The 26910-nt window shown below is 33.8% G+C and overlaps 2 protein-coding genes across 3 annotated transcripts in view; one reads left to right on the forward strand and one right to left on the reverse strand.

Annotated features, from left to right (window-relative positions):
* Positions 1 to 2193, forward strand: part of mus81 (mus81 structure-specific endonuclease subunit) — a 53706-nt gene extending 51513 nt beyond the window's left edge. Inside the window, exon 12 of one of the 2 annotated variants that reach the window (XR_015040583.1) lies at positions 835 to 2191. Coding sequence is in view for 1 of the 2 variants with exons in the window: in XM_035360709.2 (XP_035216600.1) it covers positions 835 to 838 (4 nt within the window). In the remaining variant the exon portion in view is untranslated. Of the gene's footprint in view, positions 1 to 834 lie in introns of both variants that reach the window. The other variant, XM_035360709.2, reaches the window with a different exon arrangement.
* A 23-nt stretch (positions 2194 to 2216) lies between these two features.
* The window catches only part of LOC118190026 (uncharacterized), a 226173-nt gene continuing 201479 nt past the window's right edge, over positions 2217 to 26910 (reverse strand). The window contains exons 23-29 of the mRNA XM_035360710.2: positions 26209 to 26316; positions 25439 to 25636; positions 24894 to 24992; positions 23747 to 23854; positions 19495 to 20845; positions 12453 to 12584; positions 2217 to 2612 (exon numbers count right to left, since the gene is read on the reverse strand). Of these exons, the coding sequence (XP_035216601.1) occupies positions 2482 to 2612; positions 12453 to 12584; positions 19495 to 20845; positions 23747 to 23854; positions 24894 to 24992; positions 25439 to 25636; positions 26209 to 26316 (2127 nt within the window). The 3' untranslated portion in view covers positions 2217 to 2481. The remainder of the gene's footprint in view (positions 2613 to 12452; positions 12585 to 19494; positions 20846 to 23746; positions 23855 to 24893; positions 24993 to 25438; positions 25637 to 26208; positions 26317 to 26910) is intronic.

Consider the following 26910-nt stretch of genomic DNA (forward strand, 5'->3'; position numbering starts at 1 on the left):
GAGAAAAAACCCAAATGGATTGGATGAATGTAAAATGAAAACATCACGTTAATAATGGATGTGATAACCTCTAACTGAAATACATGCTTGACAACAGTGAAGCAACCTAAAAATAGTATTGTTGATTGTTTGTTGTGGCCAGTAGCACCCATTCCTGCAATAATGCATGTTGGAGCTCATGGAGGATGTCTGGCGATACACTGTGACCTGCTATGTATTATCCCAACATGTCGTACACTTTCTGTATGGGATTCAGGTCCGTTAATCTAGCAGACCACGGCAGATGTGAAATGCTTTAACGTTCCTGATAACTCCTCATCATCCAAGCTCTATGTGGGAGGCATTATCGTCTATAAATATTGCATCGGTATCCATTGCAGCAATAAAAGGGTGCACAAGAGGGTGTAGAATTTTGTTGTGATGTTGGATGGCTGTGATGGAATCACCAGGAATCACATAGAGGTTGATGCAGCCATTTGTTACTATCCCATCCCTTACAAGTAAGTCTCCTCCTCTGTAATGGTCTCTTTTGATGATGTTTGGCACCTCAATAACATTTCCCTGTCACTTGCTATATGCCAGCAATGAATGTATGTATGGTACAATGCACTCACATTTATAAAATTACTTTCATATGGTATTTTTAAAAATATTATTGTTAGGGCCTAATCTCCTAATTTTGAGCATTCTAGGTTTATTTACCTCAAGATTCTGCTCAAAATTTAAAAATTAGAGTTTTCAAACATTTTTTGTAATTTTTTATTCCTCCCTTTTATTTCTTTCTTTCTTCTTTTTTTGGGGGTGGTGGTGGTAATATTTTTTGTTGTTTTTTAGCTAGAGATCAGGTGCCTGCTTAGATCAACATATAACTGCTTAAAATGGATGACGTCAAATGGAACATCGGAGATTGTCACAAACATTATGGTAGATCAGAATTACAAATCCAATCGTAAAACAGTTGCATCTTGAAAGTGAGTGTTGTTATCAAAATAATCGTGATCGACAATGAACATTGCTATTTGCACAATGAGCGGGACTCTTAAACTGAATAAGTATATGTGTGAAGAAGCTTCAGGAACACAAAAAACGTGTTTCCATTGGTTTGTGGACATAACCCCTTAGTGTATTTGTATCTGTGTATATGTTTACACATGTAAATAGACTGAGTTTATATATATATAAATGGAATAAAATATGCCGTGTGATTTTATAAAATTTGTCAAGATAGAATTAAATCTAAAGAATGTATATAAATACTATATGTTGGAATGATTAAAAATGATTTATATAATCTTAAAGTTGAACTTATGTGTAAATTATTTTTGGAAGGTCTATTGTAATTATATTGATACTTCCGTGGTATCCACATTGGCAGCAAAGTGTTTGAATGCTAATAGGAAATTGGTTGGAGAATAGCAGAATATTATTTACGACAGCTGTTTGCTGTATTTATTACTGGTTTAAAGAATATACATCTGGTAAGTTTCGTCATTCTTACAGTTCTCATTGTCTCGATATGTCTCCATATACAGATACTGATTGATGCAGTTACCTGCGAAAAGTATGCATGTCTAATACAGAAAAAGAAGAATGTCAAAAAATTTGGTTTTTCTGAATAAAAGCAATTCTCTGACTTTTTTTAAAGTTAAAATAGATCGATATATACATGGAGAGGAATGCCAATTTGCTCCTCAATGTTCGAGGAGTCTGCAGTTTTCTGATTTTTTTTTCCCCTAAAGATAAAACAGGTGGCTGTGCAGAAGGAAGAAAATAGAAAGTTAAATGTTTTATTAAGGATGTTTATTGCATTTTTAATTTAGTTAATTTGTTAATATTTTATGAAATTTTGATTGTTTCATTATGGTTGTTTGCTTTGCGTAATTTTTATTTCATAGTGGATGTTTCTTCCTTTTTTAATTTAAAAAAAAATTCTTTATTGTTTTATGTAATTTTCAGCACGCCACCATTTTTTGTAAATGGGTACTGATTTTCATTTATTAGATTGGCGAGAAAGTAGTTGCTAATGTCTGGCGACTTTGCGGGAACGCTAGGTGGATAATGCAAATGTACCATTATATTTACAATATTTCTTTAGGGACTGAGATTTTATATAGGTTCCTACATTCAAGAAATAATTACATTTTATATAACAACACATCCCTTGTATGAGAACTTTTGGTTATTTGTAAAAGCAGGAATAATAAAAAGAATAGTCACAAAAAGATTATTTATTTTCTAAAATATATTATAAAATTTTCATTGAACAAATTTCTGCTCATTATATTTACATTATATAAGAATTAATTATGATTCATCACAAATTTTATCTACACTTCTAAAAATATTTCTTTAGTTCAGATTTTCATCAGTTTATTTGACAATTTGATCTGTCAATGCTCTGGATGCCTAGATTCAACAGGAATTTTTCTTTCTAGGAAGCACCATAATCAGACTAAATTCATTCTAAGTATCTGTGTTTTCTCAGTCATTAGTATGAGCTTCCTCTTGCAATTCCATTTTTATATCAGAACCCGTTACTTCCAAATATTTAAGGACAATAGTTGGCCAGTCAACAACTTTTGCAATTGGTCGTCCAGCAGTCAGGCTTTGCACTGAAAAGAAAAAAAAGACATTGAAATTTTAATACAAATTTCCCATTATGACTTGAATGGTCCATGAAGGAAAGTATCAGGTGACTTTGGTAAGTTCGTTAGTCAGTAAAGTTACATTCAGTACTAAATGCTATAAAAAAAGAACTCAGATTGGAATTAGTAACTGTGGAAAAGAATGATGCGAAAAATATTTTGACTTCTGTGGCATCTTTCTGTTTTTACATTATGACATTTAAAAATTGAGAATCCGGAAAGCTCGAGACATTTTAGATAGCTGAGCATATAAAAAGTACAATCCACTTTTAAAAAACAAATAACTAGAAGATTTCAGTTTAAAATTATAAAAAGTCATCTTGTTATTAAAGCCTACTTTTAAAATTATGTAAGATTTCGGTAAAAAAGAACTGCATTTCAGACTTAAAAGCTGACATAATTTCGTAATTCTTAAACACAGGAATGTTAATACTGATAATGAAGTACCGTCGAAGTATGGAAGTTGGCAAAATGCCGCTAAACTTGTGCCAAACATGCTGGCAGATGTTTAAGACAACAAGATCGTTCATTATTTAATTAGATAATCAACATATACAATTTACTTATATAGCTTAAGAGATTTAATACACTTATCATAAGTTTTCATATTTTATTTCTATTATTTCCATTATTTATCCATTTAAAAATAAAATCGCATATCGTGCCCATAAACACACACTTTTTGATTGGATCCTGTTATTTTGAAAATACTGCAATGCATGATGTTCCATTGAAGGGAGGCCAAAAATTTTAATATTTTTTGCCAAAAGTTAAGGAAAAATGGAAATAGCATGTGCTTGTATCCTCTTTTACAAAACTAAGCGTTGGCTTATCAACAACTAAAGTTTACATAAGTCTGGCGATGATCTTATGATTACATTAGTAACATTATGCCTAGCCATTATCGGCAATAATTCACACCGTTTGGCGATAATGTCTTTCTTATACGTACTCTCTTATTTTTATTTATTTACTTTTTTTAGAGGGGGGGTTCTAAAATATTTCGGTTGCTTGAACTTTCCAGTTAGCTGAATAGCTAGGCTTTTGCAATATTTTCACTGTAATGCAAGCCAGTTGCATGCATTTTGCATTTGTGTGATATTACGATGTTTCATATTTTCATTATCCCACTTTCCTTTGGGCTGAACTTAACTCTTTGCGTATGGAGTTGATGTAATAAATGGACGGTTTGCTGCGTATACGTACGTGTCAGTCATCTGCAGCTGGTTAAAGAAATACAGTACAATTCAAAAGTTCCCCAAACTCTAATCTAAAAATGTCAGTACTGGCTTGCTGGAACCAGCAATAACTTTCTTCTTCAAGTATTACCATAGATTGTTGGATGATGTGCACATAAATGTTAGGCACAACAGTTGAATTTAGAAAGACACATAATATCTCCGAGATATTGCACATATACTCCCACGTTTTTAGTGTGAAGTGGTACCTCATGAAGATTATTTGCTGGCTAGGTATGTGTATTCCATTAACATGTCCATTCAAATGAAATAAGCAATTTTGTTTAAGATCTCATGGTCTCCAGGCAGATCATTGAATTTTTCGACTTCTAATTTTTGCCGTTAAGAAGGAACATTTTTCTTAGCAATAAATGGAATGTGTCGAATTAATGAAACTTAAACATATCCATGAGTATATAGTCATGATTATTGTGGGAATACAGCACTCAGCGTATTGGCATACATTTTGAAATGTCAAAAGAAATTTTATAGATATCGAATCTGCAGGTCTAAGAGTACAGTTGTACTTGTAAAGATTTTCCATTGTCAGAATAAATAATAAAATGAAAATTTGGTGACTTCTGAATCACACTGTAGTATGCTTGAAATTTTGTTTCAGGCTCAATGAAAGCAACATCAGAAATACACTGTGGTTAAAAAAGAATATACATATTACAAAGTGTTATTTTGTCCAAAATATCGATCGCTGCGCCTCGCCTTGGCTTGGCTATTGGCGAAACGAATACGTATTCTAGTTTATATTAATAGCCACTAGATGTCAGTTGTCTTCTGTTTTGCGTGGTAACCGTCGCATGTTTAAAATGGCTACTCTGTGGCAGAAATCATTTTGTGTTCTCGAGTTTGCGAAGTGCAATTCCGCGATTACAGTGCAAAGATGTTTCAAGTTGAGGTACAAAGTTATCCTCCGAATGGGTGGAACACTCGCAGATGGTATCGACAGTTTCTAAATACAGAATGTGTACGTAAAGGAAAGAGTCCTGCCTGCCATCATCTTCCCGACAAAAATGTTGCACGAATTCAAACTGCTTTCCAATGTAGTCCTTCAAAATCAACTCGTCGTGCCAGTCGGGAGTTACCACTGCCTATAACAACAATTTGGCATGTTTTGAGACATCGGTTACTTATGAAGCCGTACAAGTTACATTTGTTACAGGCTTTGCATCCTGATGACAAAAGCAAATGTGTGGCATTTTGTAACGAGATTATTGATGCTATTGACAATGATAACACTTTCGCACAACTCATCGCGTTCAGTGATGAAGTGACTTTTCATGTTAGTGGTCATGCAAACAAACACAATGTTCAAATTTGGGGCCTACAGAACTCACATGCAGCGTTTGAACATGTTGAAAATCAATGTGTTTTGTGTTGAAAATCAATGTGTTTTGCCCAAAATCAATGTGTTTTGTGCGATATCCGATCCTCTGTTTACAGCTCATTCTTCTTTGATGGAAGCACGGTTAATGGTCAGCAGTAGCTTGCTATGTTAAAAAACTGGCTGTTTCCGAGAGCCTCGGAAACAGCCAGTTCAGATAATCATGTCTCCAAGTGCATGATTATCTGAATGAAACTCTACCAAACCGTTGTATTGGTCGTCAAGGAGCTGGTGACTTAGCATGTCTCAGCTGGCCTCCACGGTCACTGGATTTGACACCCTGCGACTTCTTCCTGTGGGGTTTCATTAAAGATGACGTTTGTGTACCACCATTCCCACAGAACTGGAAGAGGTGAAGAACTGGATCTGTACTGCCATAACATCAGTGACGACGGACATGCTTACCCAAGTATGGGAGGAATTTGAGTATCAATGTGATATTGTTCGTGTTGCTGATGGAAGGCATATTGAACATCTGTAATCTGAATTTGAGAGGTTCCTACATATGTGTGCGAATGTCTGTACATAAGTTTTATATTCGTATGTCATGCAGCTTAATAAATATATGCATTCGAAATACATATACAGTCAAAAGTCGTTAATTCGGACACCCATAATCCGGACCTCAAAGCTAAAAACTTTCTGTGCATGCGCCGCGTTGACGCACGAGCATAGGCGTTTACGCGTGCGCGTAAGACCTTTACGACTGCGCACAAGCGCAGAGTACGTTTTCGCGTGCGCGTTTAATGTATAACGGACGGTATAAGCTAAAATTATTTAATTATCTATTTCAGTTAATGTTGATGATTGCATTGTTCCTTAATCTTCGAATTGGATCCGGCTTATTATTTTTTGCAGACTGTAAGAGCAATTTTATAAAAGTAAGCTTGAACTTTCGATTATGTCAAATAGAATTTCCGATGCTGGAGCTCCCAAAGGATCTAGAAAACGAAAGTATGTTTCAATGTCCATCAAACAAAAAGTGGAATTGCTCCAAAAAATGGATAGAGGCATATCCTTTGTTTATCTAACCGTTCCGAAATCTGTTTATCAATTTCACGCTGCTCTGCACGGGGGGGAGGGGGAACGTCGCGGCGCGCAATGAACTGGAAGTTGATCTGTCAGCACTACCGTTATTTTCAGGGCAGATGTTTTTATTTTATTCGGCTTATAATTACTTATTAAATGTAGTATTTCATCTCGATGTACTCCATCTTTGATATGATTTAAATAAAATTCCTCGTCATTATAAATATCACGAATACAAAATCAAATAGTTTTCTGGTTGCAATTTTCTAATTTCGGCTATGCATAACGTATGCTTTACGCATGCGCGCGTTGAAAGAAATGTTTAAAAAGTAAACAAATAAATATTAAGCTTTTTTTTTGCAAATTTTGATACCCTTTAGATCATAATTGCTCATTATTTTATAAATTACAGTTTCATATTTTGAATTTTATAATTTCTGCATGCCATCTTACCAGATTTAAACTGATGGTCTATAATAGGAAAAATCGATAATCCGGAATCACCGAAGTCCCGACGAGTCCGAATTAAAGACTTTTGACTGTATTCTTTTTGAAACTCGCTGTATGACTACATTCGAGAAAATTTCTAAGAATGAAGCAGTGACAAGTGTTCTGAGTTATTTTTCAGGCGAGACGCATTTTTGTCTGCTATCTAGAAGAAATAATTAAAAACATGGCAACAAAGTGATTTTAAACTAATTAAAATTGCCTTCCAAAATGTCAATAACTTCAAATAAATATTGTTGCTGAATGATAGTTTCTTCAAAGCAGGGTTAGGGTTGCCAGATTTGGTGCAGAATCGCCCATCTGGTGACAGAATTGGCAATATGCCGTAGATGGAGCGAGAACATTCTAGAACGAATTCTTACCGGTTTTCCTCAGAATATTCTCAAAGGCAGGCTACCTTTATGTGAAGTAGCAGTGTATCTTGATAGAGTAATGTCCTAATCACGTTATGTTTCGGCTACGCGGGACTTGACGTCGAAAGGGACAATTCTCAAAACCCGCATAATTCCACGAAACTCACGTAGCTAGGTTATCATTTTCACTTGCTACAAAGACTTGAATGCCAAACAGTAATCGATTATCTCTCAGATTGGGATCACATGATTTCACACAGAAGATCACGTGGGATCACAGAAGCAGAACTTTTGTCTGATTGGTTGTTTCTACTCGGGAAGAGCTCCAGCCGAGACGTTTTCGGCGAGGTTTGAAAAAATCCCGCATAGCCACAGCATCAACAAAATGAATTACAAATGCGCCTTGGTTCGTACAAAACAGCACTCTTCTCAATGACTTAAAAATTAAACCCACGGATTCTGAAATTCTAAAAGCTTCTCATAACTTTTTTATGAAATGTGACAGTCATCCTAAGAATATCATCAAAAAACTAGGAATTTATGATTTCAATTGAACAATCAAATCAAAATTGAACGATGCCACAAGAAATGAACAAAACTTTATTTTATTAAATTTAAATTTATTAAATTTAGTTTATTAAATTCAAATTTTATTAAATTTATGATTTCAAATGAACAAAATTTCAATCAAAATTGAACAATGCCACAAGAGGCCCTGCACTATTCACCATAATAGTCGGTGGCAATGTATATATTTTCGTTTTCTTCTTATTTCGCAAAGGTTTTACTTCATTTTCTTTACTTATAGTTTTACTTATACAAAGCGCTATGGACTTTGTTCCTGCCAAAGCAGGTAGGCTTTGTGTGTAAATAGTTTTTACTCTGGTAAAAGGTTTCAATGTACTGCAAATTGTGTTTTTCATCATTTTACTTACCAATTATTGCTTATCAGAAGAATAATTTTTATGAAATTTTAAAAATGCCTTACAATACATCCTGCAAGAGATGGCACCACCAGAGCTCCAGTCAACTAAAATGCTTTTCTTCCCTACTAATAGATGGCGCCACACGAACGAGCTCCTCATTTGTTCAAAGTTTACTTATTCTACAGGTGGCGGCACAGGAGCCTCTGTCGCTAGTAATCTCTGAGTTCTAGCACAGTATGTGCACAAGTACTTCCATATTATGGGATACAATTTACTCTATTTTTCACGCATTTAAAAGTCAAGTATAATATATTGGTAAAGGCCTTTAATGGTTGATTGCCTCTTTCTAAGTGATAAGACATAGTTAAAAATCTGATGTGTACACCACATGACTTCCTTGAACGGAATATTAAATTATACGCATTTTTTCTTGCATTTCATAAACCACAATAGAATAAATGCATTCTTTAAAACAGTTCACTTAACGGTATTATATTTCGTTCATATTATAACTCAGAATGCACAAAATGTATATCATTTAAAGAATTATCTAATCGTTGCCACATGTTCTATTCAAATACTATAATAAAGCTAGAACGATGTATAAAAAAATTAAGCAAACAAAACAAAAAAAACATTTTATCACAGATGATTGAGTATTTCTCATACAATTAATTCAGTTCTCACTTCGCGACAAGGCAAAAATACATAAAAACTCAAAATATCTGTATTAAAAATTATGAAGTAAATCTTAAACACTTATTTCCTCGAAAAAAATTCCAGAAAGGATTAAGCACGATTTAATTCGCAATAATAAATGAAGGCGTTATCTTTGTTGTTGCGAAGATAAGTTTCTCTAGATTGGCAACAAATCCACTATCCTGCAGTTTCAAATGTAAACAAGCAATGGCCGCCATCCAAAAAATTATTAGGCTTAGCGGCACTTAAACAGCTTTAAAATTGTTGATAATTCTAAAAGTATTGCATGCAGATTTACTAAGGCATAAAAACCTTAACCGGAAGATAAGAACAACATAATTCAATCATTTTTAAAGCAAAAAATGTACAATTTACAAACATATAAGAGTAAAGAAACTGAGATCACTGAGCCGGGTAACAGAGTGGATATATATATAAATATATTTATAGACGTTTGGTGCAGCCGATAGCAACCAAAATACGAGGTGCACATCTACGTGTTATAGCAGTCCTATATACAAAATTTCAACGTTCTAAGGCTACTCATTTTTGAGTTATGCGAGATACGTTCATACCGACGCCACGAAAAATTCTCTTCAGAATTAATTTTAAAGCAGTTTTATAATTTTTTGGAGGAAACGAGTCTTTTATTCTGTCCTTACGTACAGATATTATGCAAATACATCGTTAAATTGCATTCGATAGCGGCCAAAATGGATATTTTCGTTGAAATATGCTGCCTGAAACTTTTCGCGATTACAATACTTCCTTTTTACTTTGTATAAGGAAGTAAAAAACGTTAAAAAAATGATTGAATTGTAGAGCTGTTAAGTGGACCTAGGGCCAGAGTGTCGCTATGGTAAACAAATATAGTGAATTTTGAAAAGTGCATTTATTCTATTGTGGTTTATGCGCTATCGAAGAAGTAGATTTAATTCAATCCAATAAGTTTAAATGAAATTCAAGAAAAAATGCGTATAATTTAATATTCCGTACAAGGAAGTCATGGTGCACACATCAGGTTTTTTTATTGAAGGGAATCAAACATGAATAAGGATCGATTTTATTATTTAAAACAGGTTTGGAATGTAACTAACTCTGTGGATGCGGATTCGCTTTTCATCTTTCCTTGAATGTTTCTAAAAAAAAGGGTTACACAATGTTATACGCCATATTAAATGACTATATTGATTAAACGTTTTCTTCTCTCATTGCAATCAATTACAAAGTTTTGTTTTGAAATACAGCAAAAGAAATTTTTTTCATAAATGATATACCGATAAACATTTCTTTTTAAAAACACTACTTTTGTGAAAGGTGTAGATGCATTTCCTACAAGCCTTTTTTTAAATTTTATTTTTATTATTATGAGTATTGTTAAATCAGATTTTGTAGTTTTTAGTTATGTCATTGTATTTTAAGGAAATACGTAAAAATATTCTGTTACTCAGATTTGATTTGCTAACTAGTTCATCATTTTAGTCTAGGAAATTGTTCAATTCGATTATGGAAAGGTCAGCGAAAATAGAGCAGTCAAGTTTATTTATTTATTTATTTTTTTTTTCAAGTCTCTAAGTATATAAGGTGTTGCAGTCTGAAATACTGTAAAAATGTTCTGTATCAAAACATCAAATGCCATCTATGAGATCGTTTTAGGACAGGGGTCGGCAGACTACGGGCCGCGCGTAATTTAATCCGGCCTGTGGCTTAATGTTGTTTTTTTTTTTTTACATGAAACAATTTTAAGTAAACTAAATTACGTGCTCTTACGCAATCGCCGATAGTTGAATGGATAAGTTGTGAATATTGACCGCACGTATCGCTACTGGCGTCGCATATTCATATTTCATCGTCTGCCGTTGCCCATAGAACAAGCGCTGCCAGTTCTGTTAGTTTAGCTTTAGCTGCGCACGTGGTCTGTGACGTCTGTCGGCGCTTAACTGACTATAGGGGCTCTGTGATATTTTGTTCTCTTTATTTTATTTAATCCTTACCGTTGCCACATCACTCTCAAGACCAGATAAGAAGAAAAAAGTGGGCTTCAGATGTCGTGCTTTTAAAGCGGAATGGAGTGTGAATTATTTTGTCATAGAATTAAATGACAGAGTATTATGTAATGACAGCTGTGCAAAAGAAGTGCAATATGCGTCCTCATTACCAAACTAGACACGCAACGCAGTATTCGAACTCAAAGAAAATGAACAATCTCTGAAACTGGAAAGTTTAAAACGGAGTGCTTCATTCATATAGTGCAATCTTTTCGTGAAAGTAAAAGTTGATAAGAAGTAGCTCACGAATAGCTCATGTATTCTACGAAAAGGTTATCGACTGTGAATTTATTAAATCACATTTACTTGCGGCAGCCCAGGAAATGTGCTCAGAGGAAATGAATTTGTTTCAATATGTTAGTCTTCCTACGAGATGAACTGTTGGTAGGGTTTGGGACATCGAGAACCACATCAAGAGTTCATTATAAAATGAGACGAAAATAAAATTTGAAGTGGTTTTCGTTAGCTGTGGATTGTGGACAGGGATAATTCGAGAGATTAATAAAGAGTTTGAGGTGAGTGAAGAATTTGCTTCTATTCTTCTATACTTGCCAATATATCAATGATTCAGCAAAAGCTTTATTGAGACTTTTTTGAACTGAGAGAAGTAAAAAAATTCCTCTAAATAAGAAAAACTACGTACAACTACTATTCCCGAACAGTGACTGGCTATGGAACAATGAATGGCTATGGCTTTTGCTACAACTAATCGTGGGATATCTTAACGAATTAAAAATTACAGGGAAAAAACAGTGCTCATATGTGAAACGTATTATACTGTGTAGTTATATCGCCGAAAGATTTATTATTGGAAACAGAAATCGCATTAAACAAGTATGATCATTTTCCATGCTGTAAAAAATTTCAAATATAAGCGAAATTTTTTATTCTCCTAAAAATTCGCAGCAGATGTACTTTCTGACCTTAAGTTGCAGTTACAATAGCGTTTATCGGATCTTGATGCAAATGCAAAAGACATTTCCATATTTCAAAATCCATTTTTAATGTATAATTGAGGAGCTTCCGTCAGACCTTCAGTTGGGAGTGAATTATCTGCAAAAAGGTCATGCGCCAAAAAATGTTTAAAAATGGATCTAACCCACTTCTATAAATATATTTTCAGATGTTAAATGCGTTCAATTAAAATCATATGCAAAAGGATTTATATATCTATTTAGGAGTACTTACTAATGTGAAGAAACATTTACGAAAATGAAGTATGTAAATTCCCAGCACACATCATTATCAATGGATGAACATTTGCAAACAATGCGTGCTATGAAATTTAATTGGAATTTTTATACGAAACAATGTAAAACCTTCCCAGAAATCGTTTTGATTTTTTACTTGCTTCCTTATAGTATTTGATTCGATATGAAATTCATATTTATTATGGTTATATTAATTGTATTACTTTTGGGGCAATAATGCGTTGGATATGCATTCTTTCCTTGTTGAAGTATAGTAACTGAAACTCAGAAGCAATGATCCTATGCTTTCGACGTATGCTTAATTACATATAAATTTTCTTGATAATAATAATAATAGTTTGAATACTTTTTAATGTAAATTTTTAAAAAAATGGCATAATAAAGTATTCTGAGTGCTTACCGACAGGCATAATTTGTTGTGATCTTCTAGTGCGTCGTCTCTGCCATGCAGCTGGCATGATTCTTGGGACATCTCCTCTCTGAATTGCTGCTTCTCTCTTAGATTTCATTAAATGTAACTGAGGTTTCACCCCTACAAGTAAAAAAAAAAAAAAAAAAACGTTATAGCGTTAATAATCAGAAAACTGGGGTGAAAAACATCATAACTAAAAACATTCAAATATAATTCAGCGGGCGTGTTTCCCGGCGTGTCATGCTTGGCAGTTCTTAAAACATACGCTAGTTTGTCGATTCAGCCATCCCAGCGCTTATGATACTTTTTAACAAAAAAATCTGAAAGGTTTCGGATTTTAAATTACGTCTAAAAGGGTGTTTTTTTTAACGTTTTGTCCGTTACCTTTATTTATTAAATATCATGTTCTTTGCACTTAAAACATGAAATTCAGTTCAATAGCAATGTCGCAAAATAATTTTAAAATGAGCCTATCTTTAGAATTTCCGATACAAAGTTCCGCGCGCTGGAGATAAAAAGGTTTTTTTTCCAATCCGTAGAGTGTTGCCATTGTTCGTTAAAGTTTTACAAAATATGAAATCGATAATAAAACAAATTCCAAATTTCAAATTGGGTCTTCCACATGCCCATATTCGTAAGAGGATTAAGTCATTCAAAATTCGATGGCTCTATGTACCGTTGTTTTATCACAATGCGAGAAATATACATACATTTATGCAGATTTTTCATTATTTAATTTCTTCAAATATAATGCAGGACTCTAATACTTAATGGCAACAGTTTGAAAATTGAAACGGGCATTTATAGTGATTCAAAGCAAAACTCAAACAATAGTCCTTCAGGGACTTCTTCATTCATCTTGCATTATTAATTTCAGTTGATGTTTTAAAGAAATATTTTTTCCGATTATTATATCCTATTTCTCGCCGAATGTTCAATATATGTTAAATCTGAGCACTGAGGATGTGTTTTGAGTTCTTTAGTTTAATTATATAGCAATCAGAATCACATATTCATAGCAATATGCATAATATGGTAATTTATTTTGATAGATTTGCGAGTTTAAATTTTGTGCTGATGATTTCAAAATCAGTTTAAGAATATCAATACGGATTGCATATAAAAATAATTAATTTTTTTTTTGTCGACACTGGCGGTCTGTATTCTTTACAGGCTTTGACCACTATTAAGGGCGTGGTCCCTTTATTATGGAGATACGTAATAATTATGGAGATACGTAATAATTCACAGAGGCAACGGATAGGCCACCGTTGCCTCTGTGAAGGGATGGACCAATTGCATCCATGCCTCATTCGGGATCCGAACCCGGGCCCTTTGGAGTCACTAACCATTTTTCCGTCTGGGTGGCATATTAATACAGTGTATTACGTATAAAGAAAGTGGTTTCAACGCGACATTCACTCGCATATCACAACACCTCCTCCATCATTCCTACTACTAGAACTAACTATGAATTCTTCTTTGCTTCTTTTCTGTAGTAAAAATGGATCATCCTAAACAAAAATGTTAAATTAGCTGCCGTGCGCCAATTTTACCTTCTTGCAGTGTTTAGAATTGTCATTTTTCTCAAATTTCGAGGAAGGTGTTCTTCCAATAATTTGGATATTTCCCTTGTCGTGCAGCCATTATCCTATCCAACAGATATGAGTGAAATTTTAACAGTGTCTCGATTAAAAAATATTCCAAACTAATAATGTTGGTGTATTTAATTATGGCAAAGCACACGAAGGCTATCTGCCTAAGGGGAGGGATACCTTCGTGGAGGACTTTCTAAGGGAAACTGGCTCGTATACACGTTACATATGGGGAAAACCACGAAAACAACCATGCAGCCAGCCCGTTCGCGGGATTCGAACCTCGGACCGAACTACCAGTGTTTACGACTTTACCGCTCGGCCGCTGGTGGGCCTCCCAAACTAATAATGAAATGTGCTGTTAAGTTTCGAAGCACTTTCTCTTCGATTATTATGACTTATGACTTACTTTTTTCTGGTCATTAACTACTAAAGAGTTTTCGCCAGTAGATCGCATTAAAGTGCACTAGGCAAAGATATTTTCAAATAAATGGTACTAGGGAAGTGCCAACACCCGTGGGCGAAGAAAATTCAGCTGCGTGAGCAGGCATATCTTAATACTTACGAAAGTAGGCGTTCATCATAAAAATTGTGCAGTGGTAAGCAATGGCATTAAATTGAAGCACGTAGGCAGGTTCAGTGAGTTGTATGGCAAATACAGGTGGTGAGCTCAATATAGCTAGTAAGAGTGCAGGATAAGCAATAGTGAGACATCATGAAAATGGCGCGAAGACAGTTTGAAGCTGTGAATGGCATAAGAGTTCAAAGTCCTTCAGAAGTATGCAGTAATTAGATAGGCCGTAAAAAGTTCAAAAGTTCGTAGAATCATACGATAAAGTAAAAATTCATACAAAATAATTTTAAAAAATGAAATAGTAACATAAAAATCTTGAGTAAAAATTTTTCTTGATTAACATAAGTATAAGATGCAACACAAATAATAGGATAGAGTCCAATTAGAGTTCAAGTAAATTTTAAAATTAAAATTTACAAGTTACCACCATAACGAATTGTGATGAATTGTCCTTGGGCGTTTGACAGTATATTCAATGGTTGGATCATAATCCAACATTTGTTTAATTGCGTTCTACTGACTATGCTTCATCTTCTCGAAGAAGTTGTGAGCTGTCATGAGTATAAAGTTATGCACAGATGGAATATCCAGGTCGTTATGAATTATAGAGTTTCTCACGTACCAAGTGCATTCACAATGCTACGTAGAATTTTATTTTGAAGTATATCCAATTTTTTGCGCTCAGTTTTATTGGCGATTGCCCATGCCGGCACTGCATATAGCATGATCGGTCGAATTAGAGATATGTAAAGCATTTTCTTTATTTTTAGACTGAGCTTCGATTTTTTTGCCGATAATAGGATAAATTGCCATGTAGGCTGCATTTGCTTTGTTTAAGATATAAGAAATATGATCTTTGAAGTTGAGAGACTTATCTATGTAAACACCTAAATATTTATAGGAATTAGCTACAGGGATTAGAGTTCTATCTAAGTAGATATCAGTATTAACTCTTAATCTTGTTTTGTATCTCCGATAGAGCACAATACAACATTTAGAGGCGTTGAGCTTAATTTTCCAAGTCTTTCACCAGTGATTGATCATATTGAGTTGCATTTGTAAATTACTTAGAGCGAGCTGGGGACTTCTGGATTCAGTCAGTACTACAGTGTCGTCAGCATATTTGAGTATTTTCGTGTTGAATGGGTGCGGGAAATCATTGATATAAACATAGAGCCGGGGGGAAAGAACGGATCCTTGCGGGACCCCGCTATGAATTCTTTTTCTGACAGATAAGGCGTCACCGCAGCGAACTTGAAAAGTCCTGTTTTTCAGATAGGAACTAATGAGTTTTACGAAACTGTTTGGAAGCATAAAATTATTCAATTTATGCAGGAGGCCTGCATGCCACACTCTATCAAAGGCCTTTTCGAAGTCGAGATAGCATGCAGCCACGCCGTTTTTCTTAGTAAAGGCTTGCGAAACAAATTCCACCAAATTGAGAATTTGATGAGTCGTGCAGTGTCCACTGCGGAAGCCGAATTGCAGATCATCTATTAAATTGAGTCTTTCGAGATGGTTAGTGAGCCTTGAGCAAAGGATTTTATCAAATACTTTTCCTAATGAAGGTAAAAGACTGATAGGTCTGTAGGAAGTGACGAGTTTAGGATCTTTCTTTGGTTTTAAGATATTGACTATTATGGAGTGTTTCCATTGCTGAGGGAAATAATTATTTCGGATGCAGGCATTAAAAATATTGACTATGTTAGTAATACAACGTCTAGGAAGAGCTTTAAGTGCTTCATTGCTAATCTGATCATAGCCTTTGGCTTTCCTTGGCTTGAGTTTGTGAATAATTTCTCTTACTTCTCTTGGTGAAGTAAAGGGAATGAAATTTGTTATAGGATAATTGTTAATACTGTCAATGGTAAAATTAACTTCTTCTTCTTGGGAGTTATTCTCAGGCGGGTGAGGTTGAAATATTTTCTCTAATTCATTAGCCATTATATTAGCAATCTCGTCCTCAGATTATAGGAGATTCCGATGTGATGAATTGCATGAGTTTGATTTGGTCTGCTATTTCTTAGAGATTTAGCAATTTTCCATACTGCTTGATCTTAAGGATCCAGGTTTGATAGGAGAAAGTCCCATTTTTTGTTTCTGAATTCCATAATTTCTTGCTTGATTTTCCTGTTTAAAAAGTTGATGTGCCTTTTGGCACGAGGGTTTGTGGACCGCTGCCATTCCTTATGTTTTCTATTCTTCTCTGTACTTCGATTATTGAAAACTTTTGACGGTACTGTGTCCTGCATTTTACGCGTAAAACAGAGAGTAATCTGTCTGTAAAACAGAGTTCTTTTTATTTAGTTGCAAATGAAGAAATAGTTTATGAATTTCTAATCTTGTTCTAATCGCATATACTTTCTTGAAGTAGCCAACAAAACAAAATGTTGAAATAAAAGAAATAAATAAATTAAAAAAGAAGAATATCGTAAATAATGTTCGTTGAATATTATTATTATTCTCGTAGAATATAGTTCGTTTGAGTGCTTTCTGAACAACTCAAACAAACGATTTTTTTTAGATGTTATATCTTAGTCCGACGCAAAATAGTTTCTCGAATTTACATATTCCATTTATTGCGGATAATCGTATTTATAATTTTAATAATACTCGAATACTTGCGATATCGTTTGTCTACTTTATGAGAAAATATTAATTTTTTAAACTCAATAATTCGTTTTTGAGAAAATATTTAGTGTCAAAAGAACACTAGGTAAACTCTTAGTTCCAAGAAACCCTTGTTTCATTAATATGGATTTTATGTATTTAAAAAGCTACATTGGTTTCGAAAATAAAAAAAACTTTTGTGATCACTTTTGTGAGATAAATGCAAACTTCAAAGGGAAAAAAAATATATATTTTTAATTAAGAATCAAGCTTTGGGAAAGACGTGAATATTTTTCTTGATCCGAAGTTTCCTATTTCAAGACTTCCTCGCAAATTATCTGTTGCTGCATTTCTGCTTTTAACGCAGCATGACTGTTTTTCATGGCGCCTGTTCGTTTCATATTAATTCGCTCAAGAAATGATATCTTCCTGATTTTTAATATTGCCTAGTGCTACGTCTGAGCAAGTAGAGTTAAATCATTAATTGTTTCAATTTTCGGATTGGCATATGTTAGCAATTTCTACAGTCTACCGCCAGATGGCGTCATGGTATTAAAAGATATTCAAGGCATTTGTAATTTAAAAAAAAAAAAAAAAAAAAAAAAAAAAAAAAAAAAAAAAAACGACGAGAGACAAGGAATGTAACCACGGCGACAGACGATATTAATTACTCATGCACTTTTTAAAAGAGCAGTAGAATAAAGTATAATGATGTTGGTTGTGAATTTCTATTCTGTTAAATAATAACGTAAAATCAAAATGATACGCATAGTGTATGTAAGAGAAAAATCCTGACGCCAACACGTTACCTTCATGTCTCAAGTAGGATCGCATTTCTAAAAAGTTTGAATACCACTGGCATCTAAGATTCAAAGTTGTGATGAAAAATCCCTGAAGCGGATAGCCGAGAACAAAATATTAGTTAAAATTATTAATCTAAGCTGACAGTAATAATTATCTGTTATAGCTATTCTTGACTGACGATAATAATTATACAACATCATTAATTAATATCATTAGTCTTGGCTGAGGAATTACAAATTAATCAAAAAATAATGAGTTCATTTTTAAACAAACGACTGAAACATGAGAAAGATTTCTACGAAGTTTCTGCCTTATACGCGCTTTTAATGTACATCTCTTGCGACTTTCAGGCCAAAAAATATTATCCGGTTTGATTAATTTTCCTATTCTTCTGACTTCTCATGATTTCAAACTATTTTAAAACTGAAAGTTGCCCTGAAGCGATGAAAACTTTCTTGTGTACCTGATGTTAAACAAAATCTGACAGAGACTTAACAATATTCAAGACCTGTTTCCAGAAAAAGGAACGCCGTTCGACACAGTATTATGATTTATTTAAAAGTAACGGCATTATCATTTGCGAAGTAAGAATGCTGGTAATTATTTTTATTAAATAAGTTACAAAAGAAAACGCATCTTATGTTTACTCATTTTTTGTTTTAGATTTTAAAATAGAAAAAACAAAAGTTTTAATAAATTAAATAAATTTGTAATTACTCTTTTGATCTAATCAAACATTACTGAACATTTTAATATTTACTTTTTAAATTGTAGCTATAGAAGCTGATGTAGTTTATAAATATCGGAGAAATTTTATCATACCAAATTTTTCTCAGCTTTATTTAATTCTTAATTTAATAAGTAGAATGTTTCTTGAAAATAAAATTTTGTTGTGTTGTGAGTAATCTCAGTTGTCTGACCTAATCAGAAGAAGCCCACAAATTTCATCGTGACAAAGACTACAAGAGTGCATTATGTTTGGCAACAGCTTTGACCACCATGCAGGTGACATTCCGACTTTGCTCAGTTCCGGCGCAATTTTGAAGCAGAGCTCCCAGGGGATTTGTTCGAGGGTGTCCCAACCCTCTTATCCTACCACCAACTTCTCGAAAGGACTTTCAGCTCACCGCATATTTTGAATGCCCCCGTGCCGCACAGGTACTATACATTTACAAGCATCCATGCTTTGTCCGGGATTCGAACCGGTGCCCTTCGGTACAGCAGTCAGCATCACTAACCACTTTTCTGTTTGGACGGGGAATAATTGAAAGTATTGAAATAATTGAAAATAAATTGAATGGACATTATTAATATTAAAAATTACAGATTTAATTGTTGGCTAAATGAATAGACTTTTAGGACATATTACAAAGTAAATATTGATAAACCATAACATTATTTTCATGCAAAAATAAATTGCAGTGATTTCTATCTTGCATCGTTTTACCTGTAATTTTCTTCGGGCATCGGCAGAAAAGCTGTCCAAGAAGTGTGAAGAGGCAAATGGGAGAAGGTGACGGTGATGTTTTATTCATATTTCGGATAAGCTTGGCCCGTCCGAACTTCCATTCGGTGTCCGACTGGGCTTGTATCCTTTGGTAAGTGTTGGACATCATGGCGATGAGAAGATTGATGAGAACAATAACTGTCACCATCATATATATTCCAAACACCACCTTCATTATTGCTTTGGAGAAGGCAGGACTTAGATGCATGGGTGGCATGAAATCCGGTTCCACGAGGCCGAACAGAGCGAAGAACAGCATTTCGAAGGTGTTGATGGGAGACTGAAATACGGCCAGCGTAAGGTTGTCTGCGCCTTGAGGGAGGAATACTGGTTGGTATATGGCGCAAAGATGTAAAGAGAAGCCCACTAAAAAGATACCTAATATAGCTAAAAATCTCATCAAGTCTTTTATGAGATCTCTGATGATTACTGTCCATGGTCCAAATAAATGATGAAATGTCAAAAAATTTAAAAATTCGACAAAACACAATAGAAGAGCTACAGCGAGGAACTGATTGCGTACGTATAAACACACTAGTACAGAATGTTCGTCCGGAAAAACAAATGCTAAAACATGCGTTGCTATACCCATGGAACCGACAGTCATTATGATAACTTTTATAAAACCTAAACCCTCCCTGTCCTTTGGATTTGTTGCATCTGATACCCAAAGTCCAATCAACCAGATGAGTAGCAACCATTCATGTACGTATGGTATGAGGTGAGTAGAGTTCCACAGTGGCAGCCATGGGTTGACGATGGTAAATGAAAGTAAAAGTATGAAGAAGATATGTGACACCAAGTATGACATGAATTTGATAATGGGTATGCTTGTGAACCTATGTCCTAGGGGTAATGAGAAGGCAATCCATATCAGTGGGCATACTAGGAACGACAAAAACATGAGGGACATCTTCCATGACGCCCATTGTAAGCTGCCCATCCATAAGTCTGTGAGATATTTCTGTACTGCCGGATGAGCAACAACTTCTTTCTGTTGAAGTTCTATCAGTACATCCAAAAATGGCTGATTCTGTGAATCCACAGATCTAAGTAATGTTCCCGTATTATATGATATGGCCGTGATGCCTAAAAGATCTGCAGCCATAGCTTCACAAAAGACTGCCATAACTTCCAAGTCCCTTGCACGATCCTTTTCTTTTAGAGATAGTAACTGATAGCTGCGAGCCATTTTAGCTGCTGTTTCTATTGGCGCTGCTGATACTAACACGAATTCCAAGACAGGTTTGTTAGCATGAGCCTTACTGGAAACCATCAAGTCTATGAGGAACTGAAAGAAAGAATACAAAAATCAGTTTCATAAATTAGAAACAAATTTATTTGACGATTTAAACATGCTTTTGGGGGAAAACAGTATCATTATTTATTATGAAATCGGTAGTAAATATTATAAAATTCAACTTTTTTTTTTTATTTTTTATTTTAAACTATCACTGAAAAGAAGATATTTTGAAGCACATGTGTTGCGAATAAAATCGGATTCTGCTTTTCGTGAATGAAATAGAAATAATTTTAGCGGCCTCTGAAAAAAGTTCGACTAATCAAATCAATAAAATATGACTCATTTAGAAAAAAATAAGATTGATTTGTAACGTATTTCTTCAAGAAAAAGTATTCAGTTTACCTTATCGAAAATTGTTAACTATTGAAGTTCGAAGTTCGACTAATCGAAGCTCTACCATTTTTATATGCAAGATAAATTGTTGAATGGTGGTTCTCAGATTTTATATTTAGCTATTTTCTTCATGAAAAATTTCTATACAATTTTTTGTAAGAAGAGAAAGAAAGGCATTGCTACCAAACATAGGCCCTCATATATTACAAAGCATATACCTCATATATTACAGTACCCTAGCTAAAATTAAAATAGGAATGATGGGAGAACCAACCTGAGCGGTTTATGTCACCGCACCTACCCAGTTGCGGGTTAATTCAGAGTTTGCCACATTTTAATTCGTCTATAGGTTCAAATTTTGAATTTTTTTGCAAATATAACTTTATTCCAGTACGATATGCTTTCTGTAGATTTTACAAACGCCAGACGTATTTTCCTTGTTTACTTACCCTTCATGGCACGTCATCTTGGGGCCATTTTCAACAAGATAATGCCAGGCCACATACCGTTCGCATATCTGTAGACTGTCTTCGTGCGGTTGATACTCTTCCTTGGCCAGCAAGGTCACCACACCTTTCACTAATCGAGCATGTCTGGGATATAGTAGGCCGCCAGATTCGGATACCACAAAATATCGCAGATCTGGAGTGACAACTGATGAATTCCTGGCAGAATGTGTCGCAGGATGACATTAGGAACCTCTACCACTTCTTGCCTCGACGAATTCAAGCATACATTGCCACCAGGGGCGGTTCGACCAACTACTAATTTGAACACTCAATGGGTGATTGTGAGCCGCGAACAGGTGCTATGACTTTGATTTTTTAATCATTTATTATCTGAGTTATACACATATTCAATTTCATCAAAGAAAGCCACTTCCTTCATGGTGTTTCGATTTTTTTGCAAAAGAGTGTATGTTAGATTCCACGCATGTTGATCGCCAATCGTATCCATCTGCCCTAAATGACTATTCTAAAAGTTTTAAGGCTAGCTTTTATTGCAAAGCGTTCTTCTAAATCTTCCGAACTTTTTACAATATTATTTTTGTGACTTGTTTAATTTTTCTGCGGTTCCTTGGTGTTAACTTGGATTGTGGTCCGAATTCTGGAACATTTTCACCAGTTCTACGAGTGTCCATTGATTTGTTACATCAAACATAATTAAATACTTTACATTAATGATTTCTTTGGATATTTCGAACAATTTTACCAGCTTTAAAAAAAGAACTACTGAATTTCTAACGGAATTTGTCGTTTATTTGTAGCGTTTTCTTATGTTTATTTTATATATAGACCTATTGATATATTTTGCTAAACAAGTAAAAATTTCCAAATGCAGATAATTCTTGTGATGTGTTTTTATTTAAAAATAAAAATATAAGAAGAATCACTGTTTACTAAAACTTTTCAGCAAAAATATAAGTTCCCGAATTATTATATATGAGTTACTGATTAACACTTTTTTAAGAAATTATTTTTTTACAGAAACTACTTTGATGATATTTCTTTTACAACAAGCAAGACTTATAATACAGAAAAAAATATACAAGAAAAACAGTTCAAGTCTGTGCTTCAATATTTAGCACACGATCTATTCAAATAAATTTCAAAAATACAAACTTCCGAAAACAAATGTGAGCCGCTCTAATAGATGAGAAATAGCTTTGTTCAGCTTTTAAAATTTAATGGTTTGTTAATGCATTGATTAAATTTTAATTTTATTTTCAAAATAGTTCATGCAATTACGGGTTTAAAGATGAAAATTAAGAGAATATATGCTGAAATATCCATTTTATTTTAACAGAACTTTGATCAATCGCACTGGGTAAATAAGTAACTTACTATAATGAAAAAAAATTTTGACACTCAAGATGGGTATATTACATAAAAAAAAAACTATTTTTGAATAAAAAATTCTTGTTATTCTTTACGATTTCGTTGGATTTTGTTTTAACTGAAAATTTGATCTTTCGAGATGTAAACTATTTTTACAGCCCGCTTCGCTTCTAGACTTATGCATAGAAAAACGCTTTAAATTTTTTGACTCTGTGAAACTGGCACCTTTTCTTACTCAATTTACGTATTTTTAGTCTTATTATTGCTTATGCCATAATATTATACAATCAAACTAGGTATTAATCTTGAAAGCTTCAAAAACTAACAGAAACCTACAACAATACATTAACATTCTAGAACAATTTAAGGTCATATACGAAGCGGTATTATATTACCATATTTATTACACAAAGAGAAAATAACGTATATAATTAATACGTATATTTTTCAAAACTTTATAAATAAACGCAGGAAATATGATTTACGAAGGAATAATACGATAAACTATACTTCGAGAAATAATAGCGCAATAATAAATAATTTTATTTATATAGAACCTTTTTCAAGACCAGAAGCAGAGAATGATCCATGCAGCGATTATTACAGGAATGATAGAACGAGGCTCTACTGTATGTGACTGACAAATATATTTTGCATTACATCACTAAAATCGTAAGAGAAAACAAGATTTGATCCTTCATGCTGTTTGAAAACTTACACTGCTGTCATTCATGAGTGTGTGTGTATCGTGTTCTTTCTTCAAGAGGTAGTTTAATACATCATAATGACCTGCAGCTGCAGCTAGACAGAGAGGCACTTTTCCATCCTGAAACAGAATTTACAAATTATTGTTCATCACACTAATGTCTTTAATGTTTACGTTCATTTTTTTTTCTTTTCATATACCATATAGAAATCTGAAATATGAGTAAAACGCTTAAATTTATTTTCAAGAACATTGTTCAAGACGTAATTATTATTAACAAAATATTTTGTGAAAGTTAAACACCATAGCATGTGTTAAATATTCAATAGCTCAAGATATATAAATGCTAGGAAAATACATTAATTAGTTTCTGTTTCAGAATATAGGTAATAAAAAGCAAGAATTTTCTAATTATGTGTGCATTTTTTATACATTTATTTCAGAGAATAAAATTATATTGAGAAATATGTATTTCCTAAAGTGCAGAATATTGGTGAAAAATCGCTGACCGCAAGTGATTTGAAAAAAAAAAATTAGATACATTTTAAGATTTTTAAAAGCAGTTTCATACTTTTTCCCAGAAAATTTACTTTTTTACCTTAAAATGGAAAGAATAGCGTTAATATGGATAGCTAATATTGTAGGGTTTTTCCTTATTTTGCATATTTTTCATCTTTTCTGCTTTCAGAAAAATACCTAATGTCTCTACAGTGGCGCCCGAACTAAAAGGGTGTTGGATGATGATTTTCCTCACCCAGGATTTGGTGATTGGGTCCCCTAAAAAACCCAGTCACTCTTTAAAAAGGGGGAGTATATAAGGTATTTCTCCCGCCTTCTTGGCATGCCTTCGTGGTGTGATGATCTGAACGCTCAGTGCGTAATTGAGAGGTCCGTGGTTCGATTTCTGGTGAAGGCGTTGCTAAGTTTTTATCTTGCCTGCCCCCCCAAAAAATTACCTAATGTCTGTACAATATACTTTGGTCATTCTTAAGTTTCAAATAGTTACTAGTATGTTATGAACATAACACTCTTATTCGAATATAAGGTTTCATCTTCTTTTTATGCTATATATTTGAAGGAGAATATTTCTAAGTCAAGAAATAATCCCTGTTCCCATCAAATGTTATATGAAATTTTGATTACTAAAAGCTATACTTACACTTGTAGCTGCTGTGGGGGACGCTCCGCTGTTGACAAGAAGCTGAACGACATCAAGAAAACCATGACGTGTGGTGTAATGCAACGCTGTCCATCCATTCTAGAGAGCAAGGATAAAAATATTTGAGTTTTAAATAATTATTTTATATAAGCCCAGTTTTCTAAGACATCTAGAAAAATTTGTTATTCGTAAATATTGTTTCCAAAGAATAGTCAAATACTTAACAAATATCTGGAATAATAAAAGAAAGAGCTCATATATGTGAACATTTCTGTTTAATGCATGGCGCAGAGACGAAAAGCCACAGAACTATGAAATTTAGTGCAAGATTTATTATTCGAGGGGAAAGGTATAATAATAGGCGCAAGGTCATCCTAACTAAACTACATTTAGCCAAGAGATCATCGGAGAAGAAAATTTCTGTACATCAAAACGCGTCTCCATAACAACTAAAGCTCTAAACCAAATAGTCCTTGAATGTTAGGACACAACAAATTGTCTGCAAATATTGTCACGAAAAGGAATTGTAACAAACTTATACTTACATTATCAGCAACGTTGATGTCAGCCCCTTGTCCAAGCAATAGCCCCACCATCTCCTTATGACCTTGTGCAGATGCCATATGTAAAGGCGTTCTACCTTGCTTATCAGCAGTTTGTAACTGTTCCGTAGAACGACTGAGTAAAAGACCAGCTACAGCCAAGTGACCACCCCTTGCAGCTAGATGCATAGGTAAAATGCCCTTTAAAGAAAAATGTCATTTAATGCGAGACAAGGTAAACCCATACTGTTACCAACCAGTTTGTACAGTTACCAACCAGTTTCTGTTAAAGTCTCCTAAAAGATATCTGCTTAAATGTTAGTTAATGTGTTTTTTACATTATTAGCTAACCATTCTGTTACAGTGAAAAATAAATTGCATTAAATAAATAGTCAGAGTTTTTTAGAGCTTTGATATGCACAACATTTTAGGACGTCTGTATTAAGGAATCAGTATGGAACTATAATTTATTATGATATGGAGCACTCTAAAACTCTTGAAATATCATATTATAATTTCCAAAATTAATAGCCTGTTGTGTAATTCTAATATAAAATTGAATACGTTGTAATCACGTTCATGTTTTTAAAGACAACAATAAAAAGTTCATTTTAGTTGCTATTACAGACACTTCCATTAGGACTTTATTATTTCATTTACAGATAGCCCATAGCTATCGAAAGGGGGAAAAATGAACATAAATCATACGTTTTGACATTGGTTTGATGCTATATATTTTAACTATATGTAACTTATTATGCCAGTATATTTACCTGCACAACCGTTGCACAATCCGTCTGAACTCCAGAGCTGTTCAACAAGACCCGCACTACACCTTCGTGACCAGATTCCGCAGCCAGATGCAGAGGAGTGAATCCATACTGTAAAAAAAATAATCGAATTGGGTTTAATACGTTAATTTTAGAAACTGGAAAAAAGTGTATAAAACACTTCAGTTTTCTTATAAAAACATGGCAACTTATTTTACGTATTTTATAACAGATACAGCATTTATATTTGCAATTTAAATAGGTTTAAATTCTTTTAGACAATACGCATTGTTGCCTTTTCATTCGTTGTCTGTAGTAGTTGAGACAGTTTATTGTCAATGATAATTTTTTTAAATAACTTATTTCACCATAATATTTTTTTTAAATAACTTATTTTCACCATAACATTATTTCACCATTATATTCACTGTCAAATACGTTTTAGATCTAGGTAGCTTTTTAGGGTCGTGAAAGTTGCAACTGAGAAAGCAACTTAAACATTAATTAATTAAAAAAATAGTAAACGTCTCTACTGTTACGATAAGAGGCCCTGAAGTGTTCAGGTTATGTGGGTCTCTTGCACCATAAATTTGTTACTAATTTTAGACTTGTATTTTTAGGAGTATTATTAACTAATTAACTTGCTTCATTTAAAATTTCTATTTCATATTCGATATACCGTATTTATGCGAATCTAATGCGCCA

Source organism: Stegodyphus dumicola, chromosome 4 (genome assembly GCF_044657685.1).
Source record: "Stegodyphus dumicola isolate Sdum_Otavi_A_Nest chromosome 4, ASM4465768v1".
Taxonomy (NCBI): Eukaryota; Metazoa; Arthropoda; class Arachnida; order Araneae; family Eresidae; genus Stegodyphus; species Stegodyphus dumicola.